Below are 12,732 nucleotides of genomic sequence, written 5' to 3' on the forward strand. Positions count from 1 at the left end.
TGGATGAAGTTTTAATTGATAATTACTACGGTCAATAGGTTTATGCATAGTTTAATTGGTACCAATTAAAAAGCTCTTATTCTTATCGGTTTACAATTTAGGAAATCAATTAACTAACATAAATTAAAATTTCGAGATACAAATAAGCTGTAATTAGTAGTGTAATAATGTACCCCAAAACCAAAATTGAAAATCCTATATCCACGCGTTACTCCCTCCACCCAACAAACGCTTGACACAGATCGCAAAGCACTCTGCAGCAAACCGCTCTGTTGTTGTACAGCACATACGTCAAAGCACCCTCCACAAAACTGCTCTGCTGCCGTACGAGAGAACGAGAGAGAGAGAGAGCAGGCTGGAGAGGAATTCGCGCGCCTCGACGGTCGCCAGCCGCCCGCGCCAGGTACGAAGTCGCCGCTGTCGCCGTGTCCTACGGCGTTGTTATCTTCGTCTGATCATGGAAGTTGCAGCTGTCGGATTGGATACTAGACCTAGAAGGAGGAGGGAGAAGAAGAGGAGGACGAGGCCGGCATCGCTCGAAAGAGGTAGAACTCCTTCGTGCTCAGCCTCCAATAATAGAGTTCATGGATCTGGCAGGTATTTGTCGTTTTGTGAACTACATCGACTAGGTATTTTGCATCATACAATGTGTATCCTTTAACGTTATCTTTCTGCCTTTGCTGAGTAACAATGATCGATTCATGAATAGATAATTGAAGTCTTTTTCTCTAGTTCAGATGCAAAGGCGCATTTTAGTGCGGAATGTAGTCGACGATTTGCTTAACAGATATGATTTCAGAATTTTTTCTGCCTTAAGTATTTCATGAATTTAAGGGTTAGTGCGAACTTGAACTTTTCTTATAATAATTCACCCTGAGAACTCCTTCAAGCTCACTATCAGTAATTTGTCTTTCGTGCTTTACGCCACACATTTTTAGAACGTGTATCAATCGGCATTGCTTGGAGTTTCATAGAGGTAGGGATGCAAACATTGACCCTCTTTGGACCTGCATTGGTGGGAGTCTCATGCTTTAGTTTTGCTCTTTATTTTCATTTTCTCTAGAAATTACGAGCCATTTTTTTGGTAAATGAAGTGAGATTGATTGGGAGAAGAATAAATGGGCTCTTCTTTGAGGCTTGTTTGTTGAAAATGCGAACACATATGTTGAGACTGGTAGGAAGTATGATCTGGTGAAATAAGTTTGGAGTTCGATACTGGATCCATCCATCAGGCAGAGAAATGGGCTTCTGATCTGATAGATATGAGCCTTTCACAAGCATGAGTAGATTTTCATTTCTTCACAGACAAAACACATTCAAGATTGTTTGTTGTTAACAGTCTCTGTAATTTCTGCTAAACAAATCACCCTTGTTAAAGTGCATAATGTATATACTCTGTACGTCATTGAACACAAAAGAAAATCGATACATTGTCTGTCAATACAACCTTAATAAATTTGGATGTAATAAAGCCACAGTGAGAAAGTCGATAATTAATCTGTTTTTGTGAAAAGCTCATAAGTCAATAACAAATCAAAGCCAAATGAAAAAAAAATCTCAATATAGAAGCTAAAATTGGCAGATTCTGGTAGATTTTATTTGAGAAAAAAATTACCTTAGGTAAAATCATTAAAATACCTGAAAAACATTAAAATTTAGCTGAGAAAGCTAATATGACTTTGTGAATTTTCAGGAGTAGGCTTTTTTGGTACATTTATTCAGCCAACTGTGAATCTGCAAACTCTTCAAATTTTATCTTGTTTGCTTGACTATACAAGATGGTAACTTTTATCATTTCTTCTGGGAGGTCTCACATCCACATAGCAGCATAGAAAATACATTAAGTGCCAAGTATCGCTAATCTGTCAACCAGTTGCCCATGTCCAAGTCCACTGACGCTCAACTACCAAAAGACAAAAGTTCTCAAGCTGGTTGGACAAATTGTGTCCCTTTCTTTTGATTTCATCAATAGTTTTCCATATGAGTATTGCTTAAATCTTGACTTGTGCTCTTGTCCAGTGATTTAAAAAGCGCTAGGCGCCAAAAGGCGTTAAGGTCAAAAAACGCCCGAGGCGCTAAGCGCTCGCCCGAGCGAAGCGAGGCGTTAAAATATAAAAATATATAATATAATTAATAAATATAATTATTTAAAATTTTAAATAAAAATATGCTATTAAATTAAGAAAATCTAAGATACAAAATCATAATGTCACATTAACAAAAAGTTTTAAAATTTAAAATAATATATTATTAATCTAATAAATACAAATACTATTATTAGTATACTGTTAACAGTATACAGAAGGAGAAGAAGGAAGAGGAGTGTAAGGGGATGCTGACTGAGAAAAGAGGAAGTGGCAGTGGGAGCGGGAGTGTAAGGAGGCAACGGCAGCAGAAGCGGCGACAACGACAGCGGGAGCAGGAGTGGCGAGCGGCGACAACGGCAGCGACAGCGGTAGCGAGTAGCGACAGCAGCAAGCAGCGGGAGCGGCAGCGGCAGCGGCAACGAGCAGGGTTAGGGTTGGGCAGCAACAGCTGATATTGGTGCTTTAGTTGGTTCGATTGAACCAACTAAAGCACCGGAGACCGAACCAGACCTAAAACGTTGGTTTGGTCACCTGATTTAACCCAGGCGCTCGCCCAAAGAACCCAGTGCCCAGGCGGCGCCTCTTTGAAGCGCCCCGCCTGGAAGTGAAGCGAGGCGCTCAGGCCTCGCCTCGCCTCGCCCGAGCGCCTAGGCGAGCGCCCGAGCGCCTTTTTAAATCACTGCTCTTGTCTGGACATATAAACTCAAAGATTCCCTACTGAGTGTTACTTGTTTAATCGATTAAATTTGGCATGGTCAATTAGTATTGGTTGAGTCTCAGTTCATGTCAAGATGGTTCTAGGATCCAACCATCTCCAGTCTTAGAATAAATTGGGTTTGGTAAAGATTCCCAACTGAAAATAACTTGCATATTAGATTAAGTCTGGTGTGGTCCATAGTTGCCACAATTATTTATGTCGAGAGGGTGGTTCTAGGAGCTACCCACCTCCAATATCAATCTTCATCCTGGGACAACAAAAACCACTGTCAAGTATTGTTTGAGACATAGCCCAAGAGAGCCTTCTATTGTGTTCTCCTCTCCAGAGTTGATCTGCACTGGGATACATACATACTATTGTGGTTTGTCCTTTTTATATGTTTTCAATATATATGAAGCTTAAATACTTCGCTTTGCATTTGACATGGCAGATTACTTATCATTTTGATGTTTCTAAGTGAATTTTCTGTCATTGGTGGCTTACACATTTAATCCATTGTTGAAACTTATTGATAACTTGGTCATTAACATATCTAGTGGTATAATCTCTTTTCATACTGTTATGGAGATTTCTTTTCTGTAAATGTAAGTGCCTTTTGCTGTTGTACATTAGAATGTAATATTAGATGATGCTTTGCAAAGATGCTTCAACCTTTCTTATTTGCTAAGCTGATATCGGGCATTCCCATGATGTACAAGGTTGTTGAGAACTCATTTCATCAATTACACTGGGATGCCACTTTCATTCGGCACTGGTGATCATGGAATGTTTAGAACATTGCTGTGCCTCTTATTCCAACAACACTAACCTAAAAAGGATTTAAGATGCCATATTTAGATGAGTATATCATGTTAAACAAGCTTATGAACCAATTCATACATCCTTATGCAAGTAAAGGCAAATGCATAAACATTAATACTTGAAAATTTCATTTGTGTCATTTATTCCTTTACCTACATATACAGAATGGCATGTTCTTATAATATAGCATGTTTTTTCTGAAAAAATGTTCAGGTCCTGAGTTAAAGGAAATGATTGGTAGCGGCATTTTTGCAGTTAACAATGATGATGTTCAATTAGAATCAGAGAATTCTTTTTTGACTTCTAGCTATGGGACATATTCACATAACTATCAGGTATTGTACTCTATCCACCATGAAAATTAAATACTGTTTAAATTTCTGAATTGTAGCTTTTGTAAAACTTTAATTTCTGTGTTTAATTTTATATACTGTGAAGGGAAGTGTTAAATGCTATAGTTACCCACACTGGTTATGATTTACACTTATGCACGAGAAATTTTTTTCACTGAAATTATTAATTGAATGCAAGATCTTTGAATTGATTGTGAACAATTATAAATATTTCATTTTGTGAGAACAATTAGATTCCTGACCTTAATTTTGATTGCCTATAGATATATGATTGTTTTATTGTGTAACCGTAATTTCTTTTTAATGCAATTGGCCAGTTCTGTTTCAATGGCAAAGGAACCATTTTACCTGAGAAACCAATGCTATTGGCTGGGGTTGCCAAGCAGCGAGAATTAAGTGGAACTCTGCTGAGTGAATCAGAACCTAGATTGAAGAAACGATTATCTGATGCGAAATCCAGGGAACTTAGTGGGCATGGCATCTTTGCTCGTCCACGAGAAGTTCCCCTTAGGCCATTGGCAGCACAATATTTGGAGCTGAATGACAAGGGCCTTGGAAGAACTACGCCAAGAAAATCACCCCCAACGGTAAATATTGCACAAGTCAGTCAGTCGATGCTTAAATTTTTTGGTGCCTCGACTTCTTTCCCCTTAGGTTTCTCTTCCTAGATGTGCATTATATTGTGGCTTTCTTCCTACTGTCTTCTTTAAATATGTATATTTGATGGTTCTGTATTGTCACTATGGCAGCGTACTGCTGGTCCGAACAATTTCTTGTTTGGTGATGAAATTCCAGCCAGAACTTCCAAGAAAATGCATGCTAAGAAAATAGCAGATCTAATTGGCAATGGCATCTTCAAAGATGTTGCACCGCCAGGATTCTCTGAAAAGACACGAAGCAAAGCAAAGCTGAAAGAATTGATCGGTAATGATATCTTTGCTGATAGGAAGGATCCTCCTCGATACTACTTTGGTGGTATCCGCAAACCTCCAGGTGGTGAGAGCAGCATCACACTAGCTTGACATTTCTCTTCTTTCATCTCTTGTGTTCTTCCTGAATGTTGTGTTAAAGGCATTTGATCCAAATTGAGGTATCCTTCATGATGTTATCCTGGTATCAGATGATCTAATGATCTAGTCGATCCTGGAACTTTGTGACAATTTGTGACACATTTAATGTGACAATTGAACTTATTTCATTGTAATTGCTGTTTGCCTGTTACCAGTATGGTGAACTACTCTCTTACTAAAGATATGCTACTGTTGTAGTCTTTCTGGAGAACAAGAGTGTCAGCCTTAGGTCTTACTAATTTGATCAAACTAGATTTCTCTTGATGCATACGTACAGTGGCGTGGCCATCGTTAAATGTGCCGATTTTGATTAAAAATAATAATGAATATTAAATAAATAAACAAACAAAAAAAAGAAAAGAATCCAAAGGTGCATAAGGATTCATCAAGATTTCTACTGGATTCAATTGGTAATCTAAATGTGGAGGGATTAATCAAGATTTATACTAGGTATTGTCTTATATCCTAGCCCCCAATTTATGCAGCCTCGATTGAGTTAAATACTTTGGGAATCCAATGTTTCTATTACCAATTTTAAATTTGAGCAGTCGGTGAAGCTCGATGTTGCCTTTAAAGAGGGCATCGACCCTATGATTCTCTCCTCCTGAGGTGCTCAATTTTTGTGACCTCAGCTTCATACATTGTCATTGTATCATCTCGAGCCTTCTAGTTTTCATTCACTTAGTTCCCAACAAATTATGTGGTTATTGATGAGGAGCTTTCAGGCTAGCTGAGGCGAGGAGAGTAGTGTCTCATATTCCACCTTGTTGTTGGTTACTTCAAAGCTAAAACAAAGGGCATGCTCATAGGTCTACCTATCAGGTCCCTATAGAAACAGATCTCCTCTGCCCCTAGTGGCAAGCGGCAATAGCCAAACCATTTATATGGACTCATTGCCGATCTGCATTATGGTCTTTGAGGTTGGATAGGTGAGATTTTAGATAAAGTCAACTAACAATTGACTTTTAATTAGCATCCTTGGCATGCAGTAGATGTGGAGTTCAATCAACAACTTTAATTGCCCCTCAAGGCATTAGATTTTGAAAAGATCTACCGGTTAGTGAATATTAGGGTGTTGGCATAGAGAAAAACTCTGTCACTCCACACGTTATTGAGGTAATAAATTGACCTCTGAATACCTTCTACTTCTCAAATTAAGCATAACCAAAGTTCATGTGATAGGTAAGAATAGATGTATTGTGGTATAATAGCCAGGTAGTTATTTAGGCTATCAAGGGTTGTATAGAATCTTTCAGTATATTTGACATTGCTAGAGCTCTTCAAGACTCAGAGAAAGCACTTAATCGCTTGATCGAGATAAAAAGTAATTGAATACTGTAATATGCCCCATTAGCATTTGGACTTCCTTCATCAAGGTAGGTGGCTTTATCTCTTAGATGGTCCTCACCTTCTCTAGGTTTCATAGTAATCCCCCTTTAGTGAATAATGAACCCTAAGAACCTTTAAGATTAGACTTTAAAAATATACTTGATCGGTTTCAAACACATGTTGAATCTCATAAGAGTCTTGAAAGCCTCAATCAAGTCTTCCATGTCTGAGTTTATCTTTTTACTCTTCACGAATATATCATCCATATAAGCCTCCATATTCCGTTCAATCTATAACTTAAATATTTTATTTATTATTCATTGATAGGTTGCTTCAATAACTCAAAGGGCATAACTTGGTAGCATTATGTGCTAGTATCCATGATAAAGTGTTCTCTTGAACTTAGAATGTTATTTGGAGTTTCTTATATTTAGAGAAGGCATCATATAGCTTATCTTTTAGACAAACATTATTCAGATCACTATAGTTAATACATATTCTTTATTTGTCATTAGATATTTTTATTATTATAATATTTGTGAGTCACTTCAAGTACTAGGCTTTGGGGATGCAACTGCTTTTAACAACTTGTCCACTTCTTCCTCAATAACTTATTGATAATCTAGCGTAAACTTTCATAGCCTAGAAAGTTGATGAGTTTTATTCTTTTGTCTTCGACGAGGGCTACCCCAACCATTACATTCTAAACAAGGTGGCTTGGGTCCATAGAGACTTTGATCAATAGGTGATTCGGCATGAGATATAGTGGTTAGAGTTTTGACTCATCTTACTGATCCAATTATTGGATTGACATTAGGGCCTTAAGTGTAAAGACACCAACACTTAAGCAACATTTATACTATTTGGTTAGGTTGCTCTATAGTTTTCGACTAACACAGGAGGGAAACTTCATTATCATATAATGTGTGGATGCCATAGCTCAAAGATGTTGAAAGTTGACCTCCCAATGACAGTATTTAAGGTTGAGGGGATGTTGACTATCAAGAATGTTATTTTGATCATTTTCAAATAAAAAGTCAATCTCCCGATGATACCATTGTATGAGGGATGTTGTTTTGATCATTTTCTAGTACGGGCTCGAGCCAAATATATTATAGAGATTCAACAAATCAAGAGAGGAGATAGATTTACCATTAACCAAATCAAGGTAGAAGACATTTGGATGAGGTTAATAGAGTTCAAACTTATTTTTTAAAATACACTAAAATAGAGTATGTCAATTAAACTATTTATGTCGATTATGACCCTCTTGATAAGGGCATTCATGATTCGAACCAAGACCAGCAAAGTAAGATCATAGTTTGGATTGAGATGGTTCACCTTCTTCTGAAGGTGATTTGTGGATCCTCATTGAAGCGATATCACTTCTTGATGTTGTTTCAAGCAAAACCTTTTTAGCCAAGGAGCTATCCCTCTTAGCAGACCATTAATGATGACATCAATTTGCATCTCTATGGGTCACTAGGATTATGGAGATATCTTTCCGAGTTAGTTTTTCGTAAGATGTCTACCTCTTATGAACTTTTATTATTGGTTCCTTTAATTTAGGATAGTTATTAGTATCATACTCGTGGTCTCGATAAAATTTTTGATATTTCACTTTGTCATGCCTTTCGAGAATAACCTCATTAGGTGGAGCTTCTTCAATAATCTCTTCTCTTTGATATAGAGAGAGACTTCAGGAGGCATTTAATACAATGAAGTTTTTTCTATTGAATCTTGGATTTTGATGATGAAATCAATTGATAAGTTTATGATCTAATCTATGTTTTAAGTAACGTAGGACTAACTTCGATCAGAAAAAATAAATAGATTAAAGTAGGAGAAATCAGATGTTAGGTCGGAGTGAAACATGTCAGGAGATCGGTCGACGTACCGGTAAAAAGTCTTTGTGTTATGAGTTCGGGCATCGGGTCGAATGATCGAACATTGCACTAAGGAGATCGGAAGTTGCAGGAGTCGATATATCGATTGAGCAATACGCTGAATGAGAGGATGATGCGCGAAAGGATCGGACGATGTGCTGGAAGAACCAATGACTTGCCGGACAACAATGATTCATGCTTTGTAATAATTTGTCTAGATCGAATTAGTTTAGGTCTAATTGAGTTGATATTGAGATGAAACAATGTCAACTTAATTATGGGCCCATTGGGCTTGAGCTAGGGCTGTTTTGGGCCAAGTGATACCCATGCAGCAATCCTTAGTAGGCCCAAGCGGTGCCATCGCTTGGGACTCGACCTCTCAAGTTGTCTGGGTGATGGTACCACCCAGACATAGTCTTCAAGACTATGTCAAGCGATGGTACCATTAGATTGGACGATGGTATTGCCCAATGTTAGTGTCAGACTAGGCGGTGGTATCATCTAATATCAGACTGACAAGCGATGATATCATCAATTGTCAATCTATCAGGATGTGGTACCGCCCAATATTGGCGATGGTACCGCCAATACCTCGAAAACATAAGGATTTGAATTTTGGCTCTAAGTTTTGAACACATTTGAGCTCTATAAATACCCCACAAATTCTTGCTTGGAATACACACGAAAATAGAGTAAAAACTCTATGATTCTAAGATTGTAAACTCTATTAAGTATAGAGTCCCTTATCCAAGAGCTTAGTGATAGTCCTAAGGGAGGTATGTGAGGGAACACTTGTAAAAGAGGGTTGTAAAGGTTCTCTTATAAACTCGTGAAAAGGAGAAAGAGTGTAAGGGTAGTTGATCTTCGCTCGTTGAAAAAAGATCGGTAGTGGAAGTCGATGGCCTCGAGTGAAAATGAATCGTGAGTGGATGTAGGTCACGACGACCGAACCACTATAAACTCAGTGTGCAATTTCTATTTTACTTTTCATTATCATTGCTATTACCTTTTGAGTTAATTACTTAATTCACTTACTCTAAGTCAAGCACTCTTTTCTGATATCGGTTTTCATTGAACATAATTTTTTTAAACTGACTTTTTTTTAAAGCACTAATTCACCCCCGCCCTCTCTTAGTGTCAACTTGGTCCTAACAGTTGGTATTAGAGCCAGTTTCTCTCTGTTTGGTTTAACACCCAAGAAAGATGGCTTTTTTCGGCTTTTAAGAAGATCTTTCTATCATTCGTCCTCCTATGTTCAATGGGATGAACTACACATTTTGAAAAACTCGAATGAAAGTTTTCTTGCTTTCTTTAAATTTTGATTTATGGAATATAGCCTAATTTGGTTTTGAAAAGTCTTCCAAACTAATGAACGGATGGAATAATTTAGAAAAGAAGATTTTCTCCTTGAATGCTAAAGCGATGAATGCTTTGTTTTGCACTTTAGATAAAAATAAGTTTAATTATATTTTGATTTATAAAATTGCACATGACATTTAGCATACACTCGAAATCATGCATGAAGGCATGAGTAAAGTTAAACATTCTAAGATAAATATTTTGATGCATGATTTTAAATTATTTCAAATGAAGCCAAGTTAAACTATTATTGACATGTACACCCGTTTTATGGATGTCATCAATAGTTTAAAAGCTCTTGAAAAATATTTTTTGAATCTTGAACTTGTTAATAAAGTTTTACGATCTCTTTCTAAAAATTGGGATAAAAAAATAACTGCAATACAAGAGACAAAGTACTTAAATAATTTTCCACCGAAAGAATTTATTGGTTCATTGATAATAGGAAATGACATGCAAGGTATATGATGAAGACCACTCGAGCAAATGAAGACCACTCGAGCAAAAGCTCAAGTGATGATGACTTTAAACTCCTCATAATAAAATTAAAAGAAGCTCATAAAACAAGAATCTAAGAATAACAATAAACTTAAAAAATAAAAAATAACTTGCTATGAATGCAATCGGTCGGGGCACCTCAAAAGTGAATGTCCGCAATTGAAGAAGAAGGTGCTCGCATAAAAAAAGAAGAAAGCACTCAAGGCGACATGGGATGAAACAATTACATCCGAAAACAAAATAAGTGACTCAACCAAAACCCTTTTACTTTACTATGAAATTACTTGATGCATTTCTAGTAATTTTAAAAAATTAAAAAATTAAGCATGACAATTGTATGTTAACTCCTAGCACTAAGTATGAAGAGTTAGATTCATTTAAGAAGAAAAATGTATTACTACAACAAATAAAATGATTTTAATTGAAGATGCTTTATGTTCAATAAAATCATGCTTGATGATTTAATAATGTAATGAAAATGTTAAAAGTTTTGGCATGATGATTTTATATTATGCATGAGGATTTGAAGTAATGATGATTTGAAATCTTATGTTTTGAAATCATGTGTTACACTTTTGATCTTGATGATTTTTATGATAAATCTTATTTTTTGGTTTTAAACATGATGTATGATTTTGGCATAAAAAAAAAACTTGGGCATGTTTACATGAAATAAATCAATTAAATTAGAATAAAAAAAATAAGAATGCATTATTCTTGAGAATGTTTCTATCCCTAAAAGCTTATCAAATCTTTCAAAAAGAGATTAATGAATCTATTTATGTATTTTGAATCTTTCAAAAAAGTGATTTTGATGATTTGACAAATTAAATCTAAATGAGTTTTATCCGAATCATGAACTTTATACTCAAGATTTTTTGAATCAAGATCTTTGATCTCCTAAGATTTCTTTTCGCCATTTACTAAAGAGGAGAACTATCCATATAAATCATGGTTTATCTTGATTTTTTGATTTTTAATGACTTCCGTTTTTCATTTGAATCAAGATCATTTATTATGATTCATCTTTTCACTATTTGATTTATCCAAAAGAATCATAATTTGTCTCTTGATATTCACAACTTAAAATTTGTATTCATGAATTATATATCTCATCACTAAGTTAATTTTTATTGATATATTTCATGTGATGATTTGAAAATAATGTAAAGGGAAAAGTTTTGCACTATTGTAACCTTCCCTTCTTTTTGACAATAACAAAAGGGGAGAAAGAAAATTGCTAGCATCTAAAGAGAATCATAATTGCTAGCTTGAATGTTAAATTTAGGCATGTTAAATCTCCTAAATGCATAAATTCTTCTTATACATTTTTTGGATCATGATCTTGATATCTCAATTATTATGACTTGAGTTTTCCTATAAATCAAGATTTTTTTCTTTAACTAAAGAATAGATGTATTCAAATTAATCATGATATATCACTTGACTTCTTGATGTTTATGACTTGAATTTTATTATGTATAATTGACTTGTATTTATGATTTGTATATCTCATGATATGATTGAATCATTGATGTAAAAAAGAGAAAAATTGTACTATTATATTCTTCCTTTCTCTTTGACAATAACAAAGGGAGAGAAAGTCTTGCTAGCTTACATATCGCAAAGAAAATATAAAATTGTTAGCTTGCATGTTCTAAAATATTGTAAACTTTGCTAACTTGCATGTTCTAAAATGATGTAAAACTTGCTAAATTTGCTTGCTTGCAAATTACAAGGGGAAAAATTTGCTAGCTTGCACATTTCAGGAGGATGCAAAAACATGCTATCTCGCATATCTCAAAAGAAGTAAAATTTTGCTAATTTTCATATGTAAAAAAACTTGCTAGCTTGCATGTTCAAAACTTGTTATCTTACTGGCTTACATATTTTAAAAATTTGCTAATTTGCACTTTTTCTTTTTGTTGATGATAAAGGAGGAGAAGATATGATGATAATCATGTATATAATGATGATTTTATATTTTAAAAATATACATGATGATTTTTTTATTATGCATGTAATACTTGAACTTATGATGTATGTAATAATATGATGTAATGCATGATTGAAATTATGGTATGTTGATAGGGAGAGTTTAGTTTAAACTCTGTCATCAATTGGTTATCATAATAAAAAATGGGGAGATTATTAAATCTCAAATTTTGATGATAAAATCAATCGATGAGTTTATGATCTAATCTGTGTTTTAAGTGACGTAGGATTAACTTCGATCAAAAAAGACAAATAGATTAAAGTAGGAGAAATCAAACGTTAGACCGGAGTGAAACATGTTAGGAGATTGGACGTCGAGTTGGAGGATCAATTGACATATCGGTAGAAGTGTTGTGAGTTCGGGCATCGAGTCGAAGGATCGGACATTGTTCCAAGGAAATCAGAAGTTGTGGGAGTTAACGTGCCAATTGGGCAATATGCCGAAGAAGAGGACGAAGCGCTAGAAGAACCAATAATATGTCGGACAATATATGATTTATGTTTTATAATAATTTATATAAATCGAGTTAGTTTAGGTCTAATTGAGTCAGTATTGGGATGAAACAATGTCAACTCAATTAGGGGCCCATTGGGCTTGAGTTGGGGCTGTTTTGGGCCAAGTGATGCCCATGTAGC

General features: G+C 35.4%; 1 protein-coding gene across 1 annotated transcript; it reads left to right on the forward strand.

Annotated features, from left to right (window-relative positions):
* The first annotated feature begins 207 nt into the window (after window positions 1–207).
* Window positions 208–5,186, forward strand: LOC135627632 (uncharacterized). Its single transcript, XM_065133759.1, has 5 exons — window positions 208–403; window positions 471–597; window positions 3,820–3,941; window positions 4,277–4,546; window positions 4,709–5,186. Exons 2-5 carry the CDS (start codon window positions 585–587, stop codon window positions 4,979–4,981), a joined length of 678 nt encoding a protein of 225 aa, XP_064989831.1. The 5' UTR covers window positions 208–403; window positions 471–584; the 3' UTR covers window positions 4,982–5,186.
* The last annotated feature ends 7,546 nt before the right edge of the window (window positions 5,187–12,732 follow it).

Source organism: Musa acuminata, chromosome BXJ2-11 (assembly GCF_036884655.1).
Source record: "Musa acuminata AAA Group cultivar baxijiao chromosome BXJ2-11, Cavendish_Baxijiao_AAA, whole genome shotgun sequence".
NCBI lineage: Eukaryota > Viridiplantae > Streptophyta > Magnoliopsida > Zingiberales > Musaceae > Musa > Musa acuminata.

Excerpts from the sequence above, each read along its gene's own strand:
- LOC135627632 (XM_065133759.1), top strand. Across the intron at positions 3,942-4,276 it reads CATATTCACATAACTATCAG|TTCTGTTTCAATGGCAAAGG; the intron begins GTATTGTACTCT and ends GCAATTGGCCAG. Across the intron at positions 4,547-4,708 it reads CAAGAAAATCACCCCCAACG|CGTACTGCTGGTCCGAACAA; the intron begins GTAAATATTGCA and ends TCACTATGGCAG.